General features: G+C 39.6%; 1 protein-coding gene across 4 annotated transcripts in view; it reads left to right on the forward strand.

Annotated features, from left to right (window-relative positions):
* LOC147304384 (receptor-type tyrosine-protein phosphatase U-like) overlaps nt 1–17,709 on the forward strand; it is a 273,746-nt gene that overhangs the window by 237,307 nt on the left and 18,730 nt on the right. For all 4 annotated transcript variants that reach the window (XM_086279852.1, XM_086279853.1, XM_086279854.1 and 1 more), the window contains 7 exons: nt 179–215; nt 6,657–6,754; nt 10,543–10,659; nt 10,820–10,974; nt 13,527–13,662; nt 15,150–15,299; nt 16,431–16,745. In XM_086279852.1, coding sequence (XP_086135978.1) covers nt 179–215; nt 6,657–6,754; nt 10,543–10,659; nt 10,820–10,974; nt 13,527–13,662; nt 15,150–15,299; nt 16,431–16,745 — 1,008 coding nt within the window. The remainder of the gene's footprint in view (nt 1–178; nt 216–6,656; nt 6,755–10,542; nt 10,660–10,819; nt 10,975–13,526; nt 13,663–15,149; nt 15,300–16,430; nt 16,746–17,709) is intronic.

The following is a 17,709-nucleotide window of genomic DNA, read 5'->3' on the forward strand; positions in this document are numbered from 1 at the left end:
GGCTGGTCAAACACACACATACAGATTAGTTCTCAGAAAGATCTTCAGTCAAAGGTGGAGCATACCGCGTCCCACCAAGGCCCGAGCTGGTCCCAGAGTTCACGTTATCATGTATCCCTGTAATTATTAACCCTCTGTCTGATTTCGTTTTTTCTTATCTCCACTCTCTGTCCCACAGGGCTACCAGCGATCAAACCACTTCATTGCCACTCAAGGTGAGTGTACGGCACGAAACCCAGCAGCAGTGTGTCACCGCTGGTATTTCAGATTGTTTGCAGCGCACTTTGCACAACAGCAGCCCAGCTGACAATATGAAAATGAGTTAGCTGAATTAATAATGTGTAAACAACAAGGAGCCCGTGTTGCATCACGTTCACATCTGGATTTCCACCACAAACAAGCCTTTTCCTCCATCTGTGAGAAACGCTCTCGGAGCAGCCGACTGTACCCGTCAGTCAGCCGACACTGTAAACTGCTGAGTGTCGCTGTGTCTGAAGTTCTGCTTCCGTCTCTCTCCTCCCTGCCATCTGCATGTGTGGCACAACATCTCTCTGATGTAGTTTTGATTCACTATATAGGCTGCATTTCCCAAGCGGCACACTCAGGCACACCCTCACTCAGAGCGAGACAGAATGAAAGAGAGACATGCACTGAGCGAGAGAGCAAGACATTTTCTCTGTTCTCTGCCGACTCTGATCCTGTTTATTCACTGAATGTGTTTTTCACTCTGTAATCCCCCTCTGATTTCTTCCCATCTTTCACTTTGCTCTCAGTTCTGCCGCTTCTCAAAAGTAACCTCTGAAAATTTCTCTCCTTCTCTTTCTTTAACGTTTTGCTCTTCGTGCACACACGGGCGCAGGCGGGAGGTGGAAGAGGTGCCAGTGTGACTTTCAAGTAGAAGTAAAAATTTACTTTGGGTTAAGATGTGGTTGAAAATCAGTTCACAAAATGAGAATGAATTGAAGAATGAGACAGAGGAGTTCCTTTATTTTGGAAATGAATGCTCCGTGCTCATTTCCTGTGTGTCCATTCACCCACTCTCCCTCCGTTCAAGTCTGCTCTACTGTCCTGCTGTAAAATCAAAGCTAAATGCCCCAAAATAAATCTTTTAAAACAACTATGAGTTTATTAAAACAGCTGGGCAGACCAATAAGCACCTTTACTTTAACACTTTCACTTTACAGATGCAAATATGCAGAGTTTTTCACTGCAATTCCCCTCACAGGGGCATCATGTCACAACAAAATCCCAGGAATTGCCAAATATAATCATAGCCAGTTCAGTGGGCTTTCCTTTTTTAAACCAAGTCAAATGTACAGCATCTCCAAAGTCACACATTTACCACTCCCTGTGCTGAATACGGGACAGTTCACATTTCACTGAATGTTGACCAGAAAATGAGATTTTTCGTGACTGCTGAAAAATGTGGAGCTACATGTTGTATTATTCTTAGAAAGAACTTTTTGTTCCAATGTAGAATTTTTGAAGACACTATAGAATAATATTAATAATCCTGATAAATGTACCCTAAAATTGGGCACTCCTATAGTGTTATAAATGTCTATAAGGCAGTAAATACACAGCTGTCTTTACGTAGCATTTTGGGAGCGATTTTGGACTCGGAAATATTTTCTGCTCTGAGTTTTCTGCTCAGTAGAAGGATGGTTCTGTCAGGACTGTTACAATCCTGACATGTTAACAAAAGGACATTTTCCACCAACTCCTGTTGATCCAGAGAATAGAGAGTAGTGATGTAATGAGGCAACTGTTGTTGTGATTTGGGACTGTACAAATAAAACTGAATTGAAATTGAATTAAATGTACTTTGGTACAGGATATTATCAAAACTCTGTCCCGCATAGATAAGGTTGTGTCGCCCTCTGCCTCATACACAGATCAGGACTCTCACTCTTACCTGTAACTGTTTCTGTGTCTTCACCTTGACTTGACTTGCACTGCAGCTCTGCAAGTAGTGAGCCACAACAGATAAAACTAGTTTGTCGGAGCATCTTTGCAACACTGGTTTAACACATAACTGTTCTATATTGTGGAAAAAAGCAGTAAAAAGAATAATCGAGCCATTTTTTCAAAAACATTATTAAGCTCAATTGAATCCATTAAACTATGATCAGCTCTTATTTGTTTCCCTGCTCTAACCTAACATGAGTTAATTTGACTTTCCAGTCTCGCACAAATATGATGCACTTTTAAAATTCTTTTTTTTTCTGTTGTCATTGATGGAGAAATAAAAAAATAGCTCCAAACTCTGTAGTTGATGCTCAAATTCAATTAATTAATTTAAAATGGAAAATAACTGATTATTCTCTGATATCCAGCCTTAGGTCTGACAACCTTAGACTTTATCTTTACCTCAGACTTTATCAGCGCTTTACATTGTAAGTTGTTAAATGCAACTTACAGCACAAAGCGAGACATATTTTTGTTGAGAAAATTACTTTTTGAATATATTAAATATAAGTTTAATGAAAACTAGCTGCTATAATTGCCTGTGTCACTATTAACTTAGTGGAACTAAGTTTAATCATGCATAACTTCAAGCAATAATTCAATTTAAATGGTTGTTATATAAAAATACAATTTCTTATTGTTTTTCTCTTCTCCTATAGAGTTGTGATGAAGGCATGAAGAAAGAAATTAGCGATAGACATCAACACTTTTTTTTTTAAGCAGGTCTTAAAGTTTTGTTTCCTGGACACTTTCAGCATCACTCAGTGGGGACTCAGTTCTGAAACACATTTGCTCTTTAATGATCAGAAGGTTGCTGCTTTATTTGCTGTTTGCTGAAAGTCTATTTTATCTCCGTTTTCAATTGCAGTCTAATATATTCATGAGTTTGGGTTCCTAAGTTACCATATATTTGATTTTTTGGAGATCTGAATCTATCTGAATTTCAGGAGCAGGACCACGCCTCCAAACACGCCCCTTCCGGTTCTTATCTATATATGACACCCCCCCTTACCCCCCTTATTCTACAAGCTGTTCGCTCTTGTTTTTGGGCCCTACCCTTCCTCCCCTTTATCAATTCATTCACTTCTCATTAGTACATAGGGAACTGCCGCCAGTCCCCTCCGAGGCCTTCCCCAAACCGCAGCTCAATTCATGTTTAAGCCTTTTTCTACTAAAAAAATGCCATCAACGATCATAATCAATTCATTAATATGTAGCTGAAATTATAAATAACACTATGGAAATAAGTTATAGTTGAGGAGGTAACAGCATTACTTTAGCTGTGAGACTCATGTACTGCAGAGCAGCGGTCCCCAACCCCCGGGCCTCGGACCGGTCCGTGAGTCGTTTGGTACCGGGCCGCGAGAGTTGAGGCTCAGGTGTGAAATGTATAGTTTTCAGGGTTTTTATCAGTTTTCAGCATTATTTTGTTATCGTTTTTATCGTTTACTCGGTTTTCCTGGGTCTTTTCGGTACCGGTACTAGTTTTATTTTGTTGTATTTATCCGCGACACCTTAAAGGCCGGTCCGTGAAAATATTGCCGGGCATAAACCGGTCCGTGGCGCAAAAAAGGTTGGGGACCGCTGCTGTAGAGTGTACGTACAGTGACTCATCATTAAAGCTGCAATTTGCCCCTCACACTCTGCACACTCCTAGCATCATGCTGTGCATACGTGTGCCGTGAGCCCCGGGTGGTCAGCTGTGGCGATGTGTTGGGTTTGATTTGTTGTATCTTAGATGAGTCGTAAGACAGCTGAGCTCTTGCAGCAGGTGCTTTGGGCTAGCTCACTATTATGTCCAGGGGAGCGGGAGGAGACGGGTGATAGGAGAGGCAGACAGGGAGGAGAAATGCTAAGTGTACTCCACAAACTCCAGTCCACAGTGGCAGTAAGTTATGCCGTGCATACAGATTTACCCAGCTGCTGGGATCAAACATGATCCATCTCTCGCCTGACTGTCCCCTCCCTCTGGTGATGTATTAGTGCGCTTCTCCTACTGCTGAAAAATTATCATCTCGCATATCTAATACACATAAAATAAGACTGCAGCAATCGCTAACAGGGGGGCGAGCCATGAATAACCCGTAAGGAGGAGGAAAAACAGTGGTTAAAGTAGCTGCCCACGTGCGCACTTTAAAACGTACTCAGGCTGGAGCTGACTCACCTTGGGTTGACTGGAATCAATACAGACCAGTACACGGCTGTTACGAAAGCCAGAGCTCTTGTCATGCTCTGATTTTAACAGGCAAGTAACGCTGTTCCTCCTCCTGTTGTCTTTGCATGTTTGCCCTGGGGCATGTAGTCAAAGGCATGCTTTTTGATTCCACAACTGTGCAAATAAAAGCTGTGAAAACAAGAACTGCTTTATATCTCTTTCTATTTATTTATTTATTTATTTATCTATCTGTTGAAACACAAAGCCTCAGAAACCCTGTATTGCCTTTCTCATTTAATTTTTACACAAATTAGAGTTATTAAAAAAAAAGAAAAACACCTGAAGCTCTCTGCCCTCTCTCTTCCTTTGGCAGGACAGACTTTTGAAGTGCCTTTTTGGTAGCCAGTGTGTACAAGCATTCATTGTTTCAGCTCTTTCAGATATAAACTTTAAGGGTCACTGGACTTCTTGAAGTTTGTGGAAAAAACTTCACTGTGTTCCTTGAACTCTACCTCAGCAGTTTCTCCACTATGTGAGGGGCACATTGCTCTGCTGGGAGGGTTCTGCTGCCGACAAGTCATTGATCCAGGGGGTGGAGCTCAGGTGGGAGGGTTGTATGGAATTATGCTTGCAGGAATACCAGGACCCAAGGCTTCCAACCAGAACATTGCATTCTAAGCAAGCGATTAAGTAATCAATGTTTTTTCACATCACACACTGTTGTTTCTCACACAGTTGACTTTAAACAGTCAGGCTGCTCTTTTTAATCTCAGTGTCAGGACATGAAACTACCTGACATACCTACGTTTGGAGATCACAGTCAAAGGGGAATATTTGAATTCGTTTGCAGGAGTTTATTAAAAGGATTTGGAGGCTTAATCAATATGAACATTACAGAAAGTTAATTTCTGACCACCCGCACGTACAGTGCATCTATATTTCTATTTCCCAGTAAATCTGTGAATCTGCTGAGACAAACACTGGTGAACTGTGGCCAGTGAGTTTGCACGGACAGACTGGAAGGTCAGATAAGATAAGATATTAGAGAAGATAAAATAATATAAGATAAACCTTTGTTAGTCCCACACGTGGGAAATTTGTTTGGCCACGGCAGAAAGTGGGTAGTACAAAGTTAAGAGCATCACACACAATCTTGAAGTCCATTATCATATGTGCCTCAGTGGAAGTTTTTGTGTTAGTCCCAGCTTTGAGAGGATTTTTTTTCACCTCGTGTGTGCTTGTTCTTTCCTACATATATCTCAAGATTTGAATAATATGTACTTAATATGTATGTACACATATTACAGCTTAATAATATGTATACAGCTGACACAGATAATCGTAACGAGACAGGGCAGGAGCAACACAACATGACGCATACTGACGGGAGACTGTCAAAGTAAAACAGGAAGTACACAGAGGCGCAGACAGGAGGAGAGAGGGAGCACGGGGAGAGCACAGACATAACGGGCTGGGGGAAAACATGGAATAAAACACGGGGGGAAACGAGGGCTCACAGATACACAGAGGGGCACACAGGGGGTAAAAGTCACAAGGGGAAGTCAAATAAGGAACAAAATACAAATATACATGAAACTAAGAATGCTGGGCCAACATGGCCCAGGATCATGACAACTTTATCAAGGAAATAATTGCATTTTAAGGGTATTTCCAGTAGCTTTTTTTTAAAAAAATGTATTTGCTGCTTTAAAGAGAATTTCAAGCAGTGTGTAGTTTGTGGTTTTTTTGTTAACCGCTGCCAAAGTGTGGCCCACTCATGTTTTGTAACATTTTCTGGACAGCAGTGAAGCTCCATGCAAAGAGGACTAAGATGTGTAAGAATCTGATTATGCAGTCATAGCTTAGTAGTAGTGACTCTTCATTTCGTACAGAAAATGTCAAATATCATCAGCCTGATGATTTAAGTGTCTGTGAGGTTCAGTTGTGATCTCGGGCCCAGATTTACACAGGAAAAATTACTATGTGGATGTTTTTGCATACAAAGACATTTAGAGCAGTTACATGAAAGAAGATGATATTTCTGTTAGACAAACTGTGTGGGCTGAAATGAATCCATACTTCGTTCGCTGAAATACATGTAGTGCGTTTGACAGAGAAGTCAGTATGAAGGAGGACCTTGTGATATTATTAACACAACAGTGTAATGAAATCAATGAAAGTGTCATCTTCTCCTGGAAGCTGTGATTTGTGTCAGCCACTGGTGCCTGGGAAAGGCAACACAGAAGCTTATTTGCACAATGGCGGAGGATTTGTGGGTGTATTGAAATGACATTTCTCCGTAGTATTAGAACAGAGAGCGGGCAATAGTTCAAGAATGACACATTGTTACTCTATTCCCTGGCATGGATTACACACTGCCTGTACATTGATGGTTATTGCTGCTATTTTCTCTGACTTATTATCATCTCTCTTCCTTCCATATCGTCCTCTCTCCTTCTGTAACTTCTCTTCCTCTTCCTCCCTGTTTCCACTCTTCCACTTGTAACTCTGTTGTGTATCTCCTCCTCCACAGGCCCCAAGCAAGAGATGATCTACGATTTCTGGCGGATGGTTTGGCAGGAGAACTGCTTCAGCATTGTCATGATCACCAAGCTGGTGGAGGTGGGCAGGGTAGGTTTCCCTCGCCTTTGTCCTGTGACCTCTTTAGCCGCCTGTGAAGATGAATGGAGAGATGGATTCTGAAGTTCCCTTTATCAGGGGCTATATATTAGAAGAGCTGCTCCACTCTGTTTTTGTGGGAGGAAATGGCAGCAGCTGTCTGATCATGAGGGATCACCTTTTACTTTGGTGGCTGTGGTCCAAGGTCAGAGCTTTGAATTTGATGAAGGCCTATGGTGAAGTACTGGAATACAGTAGACGCTTATACTCTTCCTATCTGCTGAATGCAGAAAGCTACAGTTTGTACTCAAAATGTATACAAAAGCAACTGTACAATTCCTAAAATATCATAACTAAGAAATATACCTCAGTTAGGGAAGCATTATTGGTAGTGAACAGAAAAGGGCATACTGTTGGGATACCACAAACTGTTATACTACAGTCACACCAGCAAAAACAGCCCACAACACAACCAAACTTACTGCAAAATGTTTGCAGTGATCTCTTTGCCTTTGAAACGGTTCCTCGGGCACATGATCTACATCTTCAGAGCAGCTTTGGTGCATGAGGACATGTCGGTTTGCAGTTGAATGAGAACAAATTGCTGATTACATGCAATTTGGTTTGTTGTAATACAACAGTGAACTGTAATAATTTGGCATCTGTTGCAAACATGTTGCAATCTACACAGAAATTCACATTAACTGTATACATTCAGAAGCTCATACAGTTGAGAGAGAACTTCAGAAACTCTTCCACAAAGAATGACACACTTGCTGCAGGACAACTGCAAAATGGCATAAGTGCAGACAGTTGCTCCACAACTTTGCCTTTATATAGGAATGCGACCAGAATACAAACAGCTGGCAACCAGTTAAGTTGAGTCCCCAATTTTAATGTTGCAGTGATCAGCAGAGACTGGCTCAGACTGGTTTGTCTGATTTTATAAATTAGAAGGCAGTCCAAGTGGCACTGCAAGTAGCACTGTCACTCACCTTGCAATCGAAAGTGGTTACCCAGAAGTTGAGGGTGCCGCATGCTCAGGCTTTGGGCAACCGTTTGGTCACAGAAATTACTTGCAATTGTTTGCTGAATGTGAAAAAAATCAATGCAATTTCTGGGCAGCAATTTGTCCCTAATTGCAGGGAGGTTGCCATCCCATTTTTACTCTCATGTGACTGAGCTTTTAGGTAGTTTTCTAAGTAGTTTCTTGGGTTGCTCTAATGAAACCTAAGAAATATCTTAACCAGTAAAGTAATTGACTGTTTGCGGTTGTTAAATATTTTGTGTGTAACTATTTTATATTAATATGTATTTCACCCTAAATATGATTGAGTCTGTAGCAAATCTTACTATGCTTAGTTAAAACGAACATTTAGATTGACATTGCTTTAGTGTAATGTTTTACTTCAGTACATAGTAAACAAAAATCTTGTGTCAGCTCAGGTTAGTGATCGTATTTAAGTTTTCATTTTTTCTTAACTTTACAGTCTCTGGATTCTAAATTAGCTAGCAAGTTTTGTTAGTTAAATTAGCTGTGTTTAGTAATGTGTACATTTCAATAGACTGTTGGCATGACAGATTACTGGAAATAATGCTTTGAATCATGAAAATAAATGAAAGGCCTGCACCTCACAATCTTCTCCACAGATTGCTTCTCACTCATTTTAAACTGCAATACATTTCAAGCAGGCTTTTAGAATAGAAGTTACAGTTTAGCAGTTGTTTCCCTTCCAGAAGCATAAATGAAACATAAAGCATGGAACGGCATCTCTTTTTGTGAAATTCAAATAACTTTCCAATCACACGTCGAAGCAAGTGTCGGCCAGGGTCACATATTAACAGGGACAAAAAAATATAAAAGCCTGAACTGTGAAATAATTAATCAATTTTAAATTTCTTTTATGAAACCTTCTGTCAATTAAAAGAATTAAGAAATATAAATGTGATTTTTATTTTAAGAACTTGTTCTACATCCAGCACTTTTGTACAATTCAAAATACATTGTGCTTAGAGCAGGGCGATATGGCCAAAAATATTTATCACGATATATATTTGAAAATTTGCGATAACGATATAACCGACGATATAATTGATGCGAGACAAAATACAACTCCACAACATTACTAGCGCAAAAAGACAACCTTCCATTTATTTTCACTTAAACAAGAAGCTGGTTTTTATGTACATTAAAGCTTTATAAAAATGTAACAGTGCAAATGCAAATTCCTTGCTGAAAGTTTAACCAAAAGGCATTTCCAGTAGAAATGGGCTGACATATCCTGAGCATAACCATGTATAATATCCACTGAAGTTAAAAAGAGGTGCTTTGCAACATTAAACTGCAGTGTGCAGTACGCATTTTTCGGACCATAAGGTGCACGGGATTATAAGGCACATTAAGCGAAACAAAGCAGTCAGATAAATCAAACTTTATTAAACTCATTCTTCTTGCTTCCTCCACTTCTGTACCATTGATTCATTAATGTTGAATTCTCTGGCAGCTGCTCTATTCCCATGTTGTTGCAGTATATTAATGACTAACCTTGTATTGTGGATGGATTATCTCAGTTGTTCTCCTGACTGAAGTTTGGTCCGTTTACAGCATCCTGCCATGCGATTGCATTTGTCTCTAACCATGAAGAACCTTCACGTTAACTTTTATAAGTGGAAAAGTGTTAGTGTTCGTCCTCCAGCTTCACTGTTTATGTTATGCTAACATAGCTGTGTCGCTAGCGATCACGTAGCACATCATTATATACCAGCTAGCCCAATTTCAGTAACCCTACAAACGTCACTGCTGTTTAGTTTCCTGTCTTCATTTATGTTGGAAGTGATAGCAGAGCTGTACGTTTGATTTTTTTCAGAAATCTCTCTGTCAGAACGTGCTATATCATGCTTAGGTAACTAGCGAAACTAGCGAGCTAACTTCCACTAGCTTCCTGCTAACTTCTAACTCCTTTAAATGTAATACATTTTGTTTTCATGGATGCCTGGAAGTTAAACTTTATAGTTACACCTGGTAAAGCAGCAATGCTGATCGTTTTATTAAAGATGAAAGAATTTAGACAGTTTTTAATTCTAAGTGATGCTGCAGTGTTGTTTGACCTGAAACATACGGAGTTTAGGACCCAGATTACTCCCAGATTTAAGAGCATCTTAGTCCGACAAATACGACAATAACAACGGCCGCTTGCATGTTCTGCAAAAAAATGTGCTTTGTTGTGTATCTGACGGACAAACACCAAACCAGTTCCACATCACTGAAGTTGCACCATTTTTACAAACCAATTCTGGTTCATCTGTTTCACTCAACAATCAGCCATGTGCGTATGAAAACAAAGGCACTGCGCATGCGCGTTTTACTCCCATTCTATCGCGATATTTCATTTTCCTATCGTTGCCTAACATTATACCGGTTTTACCGTGAACGGTATAATATGGCCCAGCCCTAATTGTGCTATTTATTTAGTGTTTTTTTAAGAAATAAAATCACATTGATGATGTAGAGGGCAACGCCCCCATCGGTCACAGCAGATGGCCGCCCCTGTCTTTCCTGATTCTGCTGGAGGTTTCTTCCTGTAAGAACGGAGGTTTTTCTTCCCACTTTCGCCAAGTGTTCATTCATACAGGACGTCGTCTGATTATTAAGATTTTCACTGTCACTGTAGCTTCCTTACCTTATGATTTAAAGCACTGTGACGTGATTATAACTGAGCTGAGCTGAATTAATACCTGGTTATATTAATTCAGCCATACATTAACTGTATTTAACCTGTAACTGAACTTTCTTTGTTCAGATGAAGTGCTGTAAGTATTGGCCCGATGACACAGAGCTCTACGGTGACATCAAGATAACACTGCTGAAGACTGAAACACTTGCAGAGTACACTGTGCGCACCTTTGCCATGGAGAGGGTGAGTCATACTCTTGCATTATTTTTATATCAAACCTGTGAGCGTGGCCGGTGTGCGTCATTTGTACCCAGCAGCTCAGCTCTCATGTCTTTTTTATTTCAGCTATTTCACTTCTTATAATCATCACTTCACATTACACCTGACTCATTGTTTGTTTTAGAGAGGTTACCCTGCCAAACACGAAGTGTGCCAGTTCCACTTCACCTCTTGGCCTGAGCACGGCGTGCCGTACCACGCTACGGGCCTGTTGGCTTTCCTGCGCCGGGTCAAGGCCTCGACTCCTCCTGATGCTGGACCTGTGGTGGTCCACTGCAGGTAACATCCCTTCTGTCCTGATAATAAGCAAATTGCCTAACAGATATGGTGGCTGTAAATACTCCCTCCTATAAATACGCCATGTTCAACATGTTCCAGTGCGCTTAGATAGCACTTAGCACTGCGTTTTTTTAGCTTCAGTTTGTGTTTTTCTGCATTTCTCAAAATAACTGTCAGCTTCTCTGTTCTCTGTTCTGTGTTTGTGTTGTGGAGAGCACAAAAGTGTTGATAAAATAAAATGCTTCACACATACCCAGAAAACATTCACAAAGACGCAGGTGGTAGGATTTTTCACAACGGGCAAGGACAGCGTCTGGCTTTTCAGGGAAGAATTTTTTTAAGCTGTCTGTTGACTAATAATTGTTATTAGACCTGCAGCAGAAGCTTTTGCTCACAGATTTCTTTTTGATCCATTTGGGCATTTTTTTCAACATAGAAAATATAGAAAGAAATATAGAACAAGTTTTCATGCTACAATCACGATTAACTTACTTCTACTGTAGAGAAATTGCTAATGTAACACTGCCAACAGTTTGTTAGGGCTGCTGTGAAAGCTGTGAATTGAACTCTGGTGCATTCTAAGGAGCTTGGAAAGAAAAGCGTCTGGATTTTCTTTCCAAGCTCCTTAGACTACGATGACCTGGATGACTGAGAACCTTCACAGACAACTCTGGTGCATCTTATAATAAGCCATCTGTATAAGTGACATAGCTTCTGTTCGTGCAAATCATTTGGTAACTATGGTAACACCCTGTCAGCTTATTAAGTCCATTAGAGAACTTGACAACAGCAAACCTGTGCCAACACTTCACAGCGAAACCAAGTTTGAAAATGCATTTATTTCATTCTGTCTCTACCTCTTTGTCATAACATACAATGATGTGCAGGATAACTGTTCCTACAGCCTTCACTTTAAAGTGGAGCATGACTTGCTGTGCTCCAGTGAAATTTATTTTATTTCAACACCTGGGATCCCTAAAGTGCTTAAGATGCTGGATGAAAGTCAAAAAAATGTCATATGAATCAATTAAATGCCAGTTTGAGTAACAAACAGCTTTACAACAAACAAGTCTGAATGCAAAAATCCAGTGTGTGTACACAAGTAGCTGCCGTATGTAATCACTCACAACAGAAAAACTAATGAGAAACACAAATGAAATGAATGAATGTTTTAAAGCCTAATGTTAGTGTTTTGACCATCACATCTTAGTTCTTCTTTAACCTCAAGTGATCATATTTGGGTGATAAGGTGGTTTTAAATATTATTTATACAATAAAAATTCACACTATATTTTGCACCTTCAGGAACTGAGAGAAATGTCGATGCAACAGGGTCAGTCACAAAAATCTCTGAGTTTCCACTGCACACAAACTTTTCATTGCACTCTTTTTGTAAATACAGGGTGGGCCATTTATATGGATACACCGTAATAAAATGGGAATGGTTGGTGATATTAAAGTCCTGTTTGTGGCACATTAGTATATGTGAGGGGGCAAACTCCTCAAGATGGGTGTGACCATGGCGGGCATTTAGAAGTCGGCCATCTTGGATACAACTTTTGTTTTTTCAATAGAAAGAGGGCCATGTGACACATCAAACTTATTGGTAATGTCACAAGAAAAACAATGGTGTGCTTGGTTTCAACCTAACTTTATTCTTTCATGACTTATTTACAAGTTTCTCTTTGTTCACAGCCATTGACATGTTGAAGAGGTTAACACGTGAGGAGCAGATCGAAATTGTGTTGATATCTGGTGAACGCAGTAACCGGGTCATTGCAGCAGATTTAAATGCAAGAGTTTGTGATTAGTTCAATAATATGGAAAAACAGCTACTTTTATTTTTGTGCTGTCTGCCTTTTATAACCTGATCGTACTGTGTATTATATGGCACCAAGTCAGTCCAAAAAACTCAACTGTCAAAATAGCAGCACCGTATAGTAGGTCAACTGTGAGAAATATAAGCAGGGGTAAATATCACTGAGTCACTTTGGATTTGTAATAATCACCAACATGCTGAGATCTGTTCTTGGTGTTTGTTTTTATTTCAGCCCAGTCTGCCAGTGTACACCCTCTCTTGGATTTCAGATTCTGATCAAGCTGTGATGCTTTTCCGTTTTATCATAAGTGATACTTTTTTAACAACACTGGCGCACCGCTGAGAGTGTTTTTTCCTTTCAGTGGAAGAGCAATGGCTATATGAAGACAAATATTTCTTTGGGTATAAGATATCCCAGCGTTATAGGATATCCCAGTGCAGGCACAGTTTTAAAGTAACTAAGCCTTACCTAGAAAGAGCTGAAGCATTCACAGACATCTGAACATCTTTACAGCAGTGTTAAAGCAAAGCATAGGCCAGAGCAGAGAAACTTCAAGCTATGATAGAAGATAGAAGGTTCGTGTATCTACTGTCTTTATTTGCAGGACAAAAGCTCCATTTGTACACGAGTTAAAGAATCTCATTTATTAATGAAAGGATCCCCATTGAGTTTTTTTTCTTTTCAGTGGTATATTCAGGCCTTCTAATCCATCTCCCCTCTCCTCTGTGACAGCATGGGGGCAGGCAGGACCGGCTGCTACATCGTTCTAGATGTCATGTTGGATATGGCTGAGTGTGAAGGAGTGGTGGACATCTACAACTGTGTTAAGACCCTCTGCTCACGTCGCATCAACATGATCCAGACTGAGGTGAGTGGGAGAGTGGAAATGTGGTTAGAGATGCCATGCTGATGGCTTTAACAGAAGCTCACAGGTTTAGCCTTAACAGCAGGTATTAGTTCATAAACATAAATCATTTTTGTTTCAACTGTAATATTAGTTATTGATAGAACATTGTAAAGCTGCCTAACTTTACAATTTACAAATAGTTTTTTCATTTCATTTCCTTTTTTTTTTTCTACAATAGTGCTGATTGAGGCCAAACTGACAAAAAAAGTAGCATGGATAAAGGCGATGGGTCATGGGTTTTAATCTTTGAATTCAGGTGTTTTCAGTCATTGAAACACCTCAAATTAAGTGATTAATCGTGCTGTCTGACTTTTATAAAAATATGGGGAAGAATTAGTTTTTAAAGAAGAAAGAAAAAATGTAAATGATTGTTAATATGAAGAAGTAAAGTAAGTAAAAAGCCACCTTCAAGGCATTGCTGTATATATATTATAGCTCTGATTTATTTCTATAAAATACTGTCTATCCAACTTTTGACGGAGCCAAATGTAGGGAAATGATGTATACACATATACACCCATCTGTTTATACATGTATTTAATTATGTAAATGTACAATATTGTCTTTAACTAATTATATTATCTGTAACTGTTTCATGCAAAAACGATTCTACACTGAATATATATTTAAAAATGTAATTATGTTGAATTAGCAAAGAAGCAGCTACATTAGTGTAGAAGACCAGTGTCAGACTTCTTTTATTAAAGACAAATATCATTCATTCATTTGATAAAATCCTTGCTTTAATTGTATAAATAAACTCACAACTCACAGTTTTTTTATTCAAAGTGTGCTTAGAGTGAACTCACAATCTTCAAATAAATAAGCGGGAGAAAGACATTAATTACCGCAATAAATAAAACTATTAAAAGTTGGAACGTCATTCTTTTCTTAATAAGTCGGGAATAGGAGACGGCACAGTAAATACACAAACAATAGTATTTATTTCCCTTTAATTTCATCTCTTCTCTTAGCTGCAGCTTGTCTACCAGTTAAATATGAGTACAATTATAGAGCATATTAAAAATGATAAATAAGTTGGAAGAGGGACAGTTTTATGTCTGTAATTATGAATGTATCCTCAGCTCTTTGATCTGTTGTTTTGTTGAACATCAAAACATATTTCCTAGTTTCCTCGTTAATTGCACAGCTCGTGACTTTTTTAAATGGTGCGTGTGGGCAGTGTTTAGCTCCTCTGATGTGTGTTTGCTGGACTTTTTTACCCCATTTTATGGACACTTTTTTCTGCTTGGAAACAATACCTGAGTGTCGGCATGGTAATGTGAAGAGTATTGAACAGCTCTGACTGTTAGTCAACAGCATTAATTAAATTCAGCATTGTTTTTGACGAGTGGGCAATTAACAGTGAGGCCGCTCTTTGGTGAGACGGAGGGGTTTTATGTGACTTGGGAAAAGTGGGAATGCGTTACCCTCTGTGTGTGTTTCAGGAACAGTATGTTTTCATCCACGATGCCATTCTGGAGGCTTGTCTGTGTGGAGAGACTGCCATCCCTGTGACTGAGTTTGCTCTCACTTACAAAGAAATGCTAAAGGTCGACTCACAGAGCAACAGTTCGCAGCTGAAGGAGGAGTTTCAGGTAATACTGAGAGACGATGACGTCGTTTTTCATTTCAAACTGGGGTAGAGTTAAAAATTCACATGTTATGCATGTTGTGAAATCAGCTGAATCACAGCAAATCAGCACTTTTTACTTTTTTGTTGTCTACAGAGGCACATATTTGTTGAATCTGTGTTCTGGATCCTTTTCTCACCTAAATCGGTTCAGCAAATGAATATTCAAAAGGAAAAAAAAAACACCCATAAAGATTTAAACCCACTTAGAAGTTGGAAAAAAAGACACTTCTGAACTTGCCTGAGGATCTTCGCACTTTAAATTACTTATTAAAAGTTAAAAGTATCACAAACTCCAACGGAGGTGTCTGAACACTCACTACCACATTCCCAAACAGAAAACACTTGATTTTTGTATCAGTCGAACAAACAGCTCGTATGCATCCTCGATCGTCCAGGTGAGGGAATCCCAGAAAGTCAGTTCTGTTCATCTGGACGTCATGTTGATGTGCGAAATCACTCAGTCATCACTAGAAGCTTTACGTTAGAGATTGAAATCCACATTGTGTATTTGTTCTTTATGTAGTATTGTTGCTTTTCTTTATACATGTGTTATTGATTGGTGACCTTTGTGTAGCGGCTCCCCGCTCATAACGGCAACTTGTTCCCCAAATGCAATATTATGGTTACGAGTTCTGTTCATTTTATCTAAACCAATGGGGCATCATTCACAATGCTATCTGGCAGCTTAGATAATCGTTCCCTTTCAATTTCCAATCCCTTGATAATATGCTTTTTGTAGTGTATTAGATTGCAATAAATGTGTTTTTATCTATTAAACCCTGTGGGGGTTTAAACTGATAATGAATGTGTTTTAAAGTTTTCTAAGATAGGTATGCTTGTCAGGTATTGACAGTGAAGCTGCTTGAGCAGAGAACATTTTCATTGCCTCTGTCAATCCCTCTTTGATCCCATTTCTGTTTTGCTGCGTCTGTCTCCTCTTATCACAATCTTTATTCTTAGTGTTTCATTTTATCTCCCAATCTAGAATGTGGAAACATTCTCAAACACACGCCCGTCTTTCTAATTATCTTCTCTGCACACTCCTTTCTCCTTTACCTTCCCCGGTCCTCCTCCTCCTCCTCCTCCTCCCCAGACTCTGAACTCTGTGACTCCTCACCTGGATGTGGAGGAGTGCAGCATCTCCCTGATGCCCCGAAACCGTGAGAAGAACCGCAGCATGGATGTGCTGCCCCCGGACCGCTCGCTGGCCTTTCTCGTCACCACAGAAGGAGAGAGCAGCAACTACATCAATGCAGCGCTCGCAGACAGCTTCCTCCGGCCTGCTGCCTTTGTGGTGACGCCACACCCACTGCCCGGCACAACCACCGACTTCTGGAGGCTCGTGTATGACTACGGCTGCACCTCTGTGGTGATGCTCAATCAGCTCAACCAGTCCAACTCAGCCTGGGTAAGAGAAAAGGGACTGAGACTGAATTTTATTATTAACTTAAGTTCTAATATCTAACTCATCAGCTTACAACTTATAATTCAGCCATGGGCGATTAAGTCTCACTATCTGAGAACATCTGCAATACAGCAGGATTTTGATTAATCCATACAGTTGCATACTCTCAAATATACATATTACTCCAATACTGAATTTTCTTTTTACCTGAATACAAAAAAACCCCTTTATGTCCAAAAACAGAGGCATTTGGCTTTATTTTGTATCTATATAATTTATCTTATGTTTTCTGTTATTCAGCACAGTCAGGTTTAACTGCTGCCACCAGTGCAGCTTTTACCCTGTGAAATGTATTTATTATCTAAAGAAGATGCAGGGTCAGAAGAATGCCAGGACCAATTTTCTACCACTTCCAAGCACTGCAAGGCAAGCACTAAGTTGAAGAGCAGAGAAAAAGAACAGAAAAAAGCAACATAACTAAAGCGCTGTCAAGCTCCCTTTTAAGTCTGCTTGCAAGGAGCATTTCCTCCAACCTCAGAAATCAAGCAGCAGAGATGAGGAGCACTTTTACTGTTATATATAAGAGAGAAACATTTCTATTTCAGATACTGCAGTTCAAGGACCTTGGTGACCTTGTTTTCCAAACGAAATTTTTAAAAGATGCATCAAAATTTAAAACATTTACATCATTCAGAAAAATAAATCAATGGATGAACTTAATTTGGGTTGTGAAAAGCATTTTTGCTTTGATAAATAATTCTAACAGACACTCATATCAGTGTCCAGCAAGTGCATGCAAACTGTCATTCCCAATTTTATTGGATTGGGCTTTTTAGCGAGCCAAGGCTGCCGTAAAAAAATTTTAAACTCTTTCATGTCACTGTAATGTCATCAATTGTATTTAAAGCTGATCACACCATGAATAAAAAGCTACGTGTAGAGCTAAAACAACCTGAGGTATCCTGGA

The sequence above is a fragment of the Aulonocara sp. 'chitande type north' Nkhata Bay genome, linkage group LG22, assembly GCF_057382095.1.
Source record: "Aulonocara sp. 'chitande type north' Nkhata Bay isolate Kocher_YH1m ecotype deep benthic linkage group LG22, A_spYH_male_GT1.1, whole genome shotgun sequence".
Lineage (NCBI taxonomy): Eukaryota > Metazoa > Chordata > Actinopteri > Cichliformes > Cichlidae > Aulonocara > Aulonocara sp. 'chitande type north' Nkhata Bay.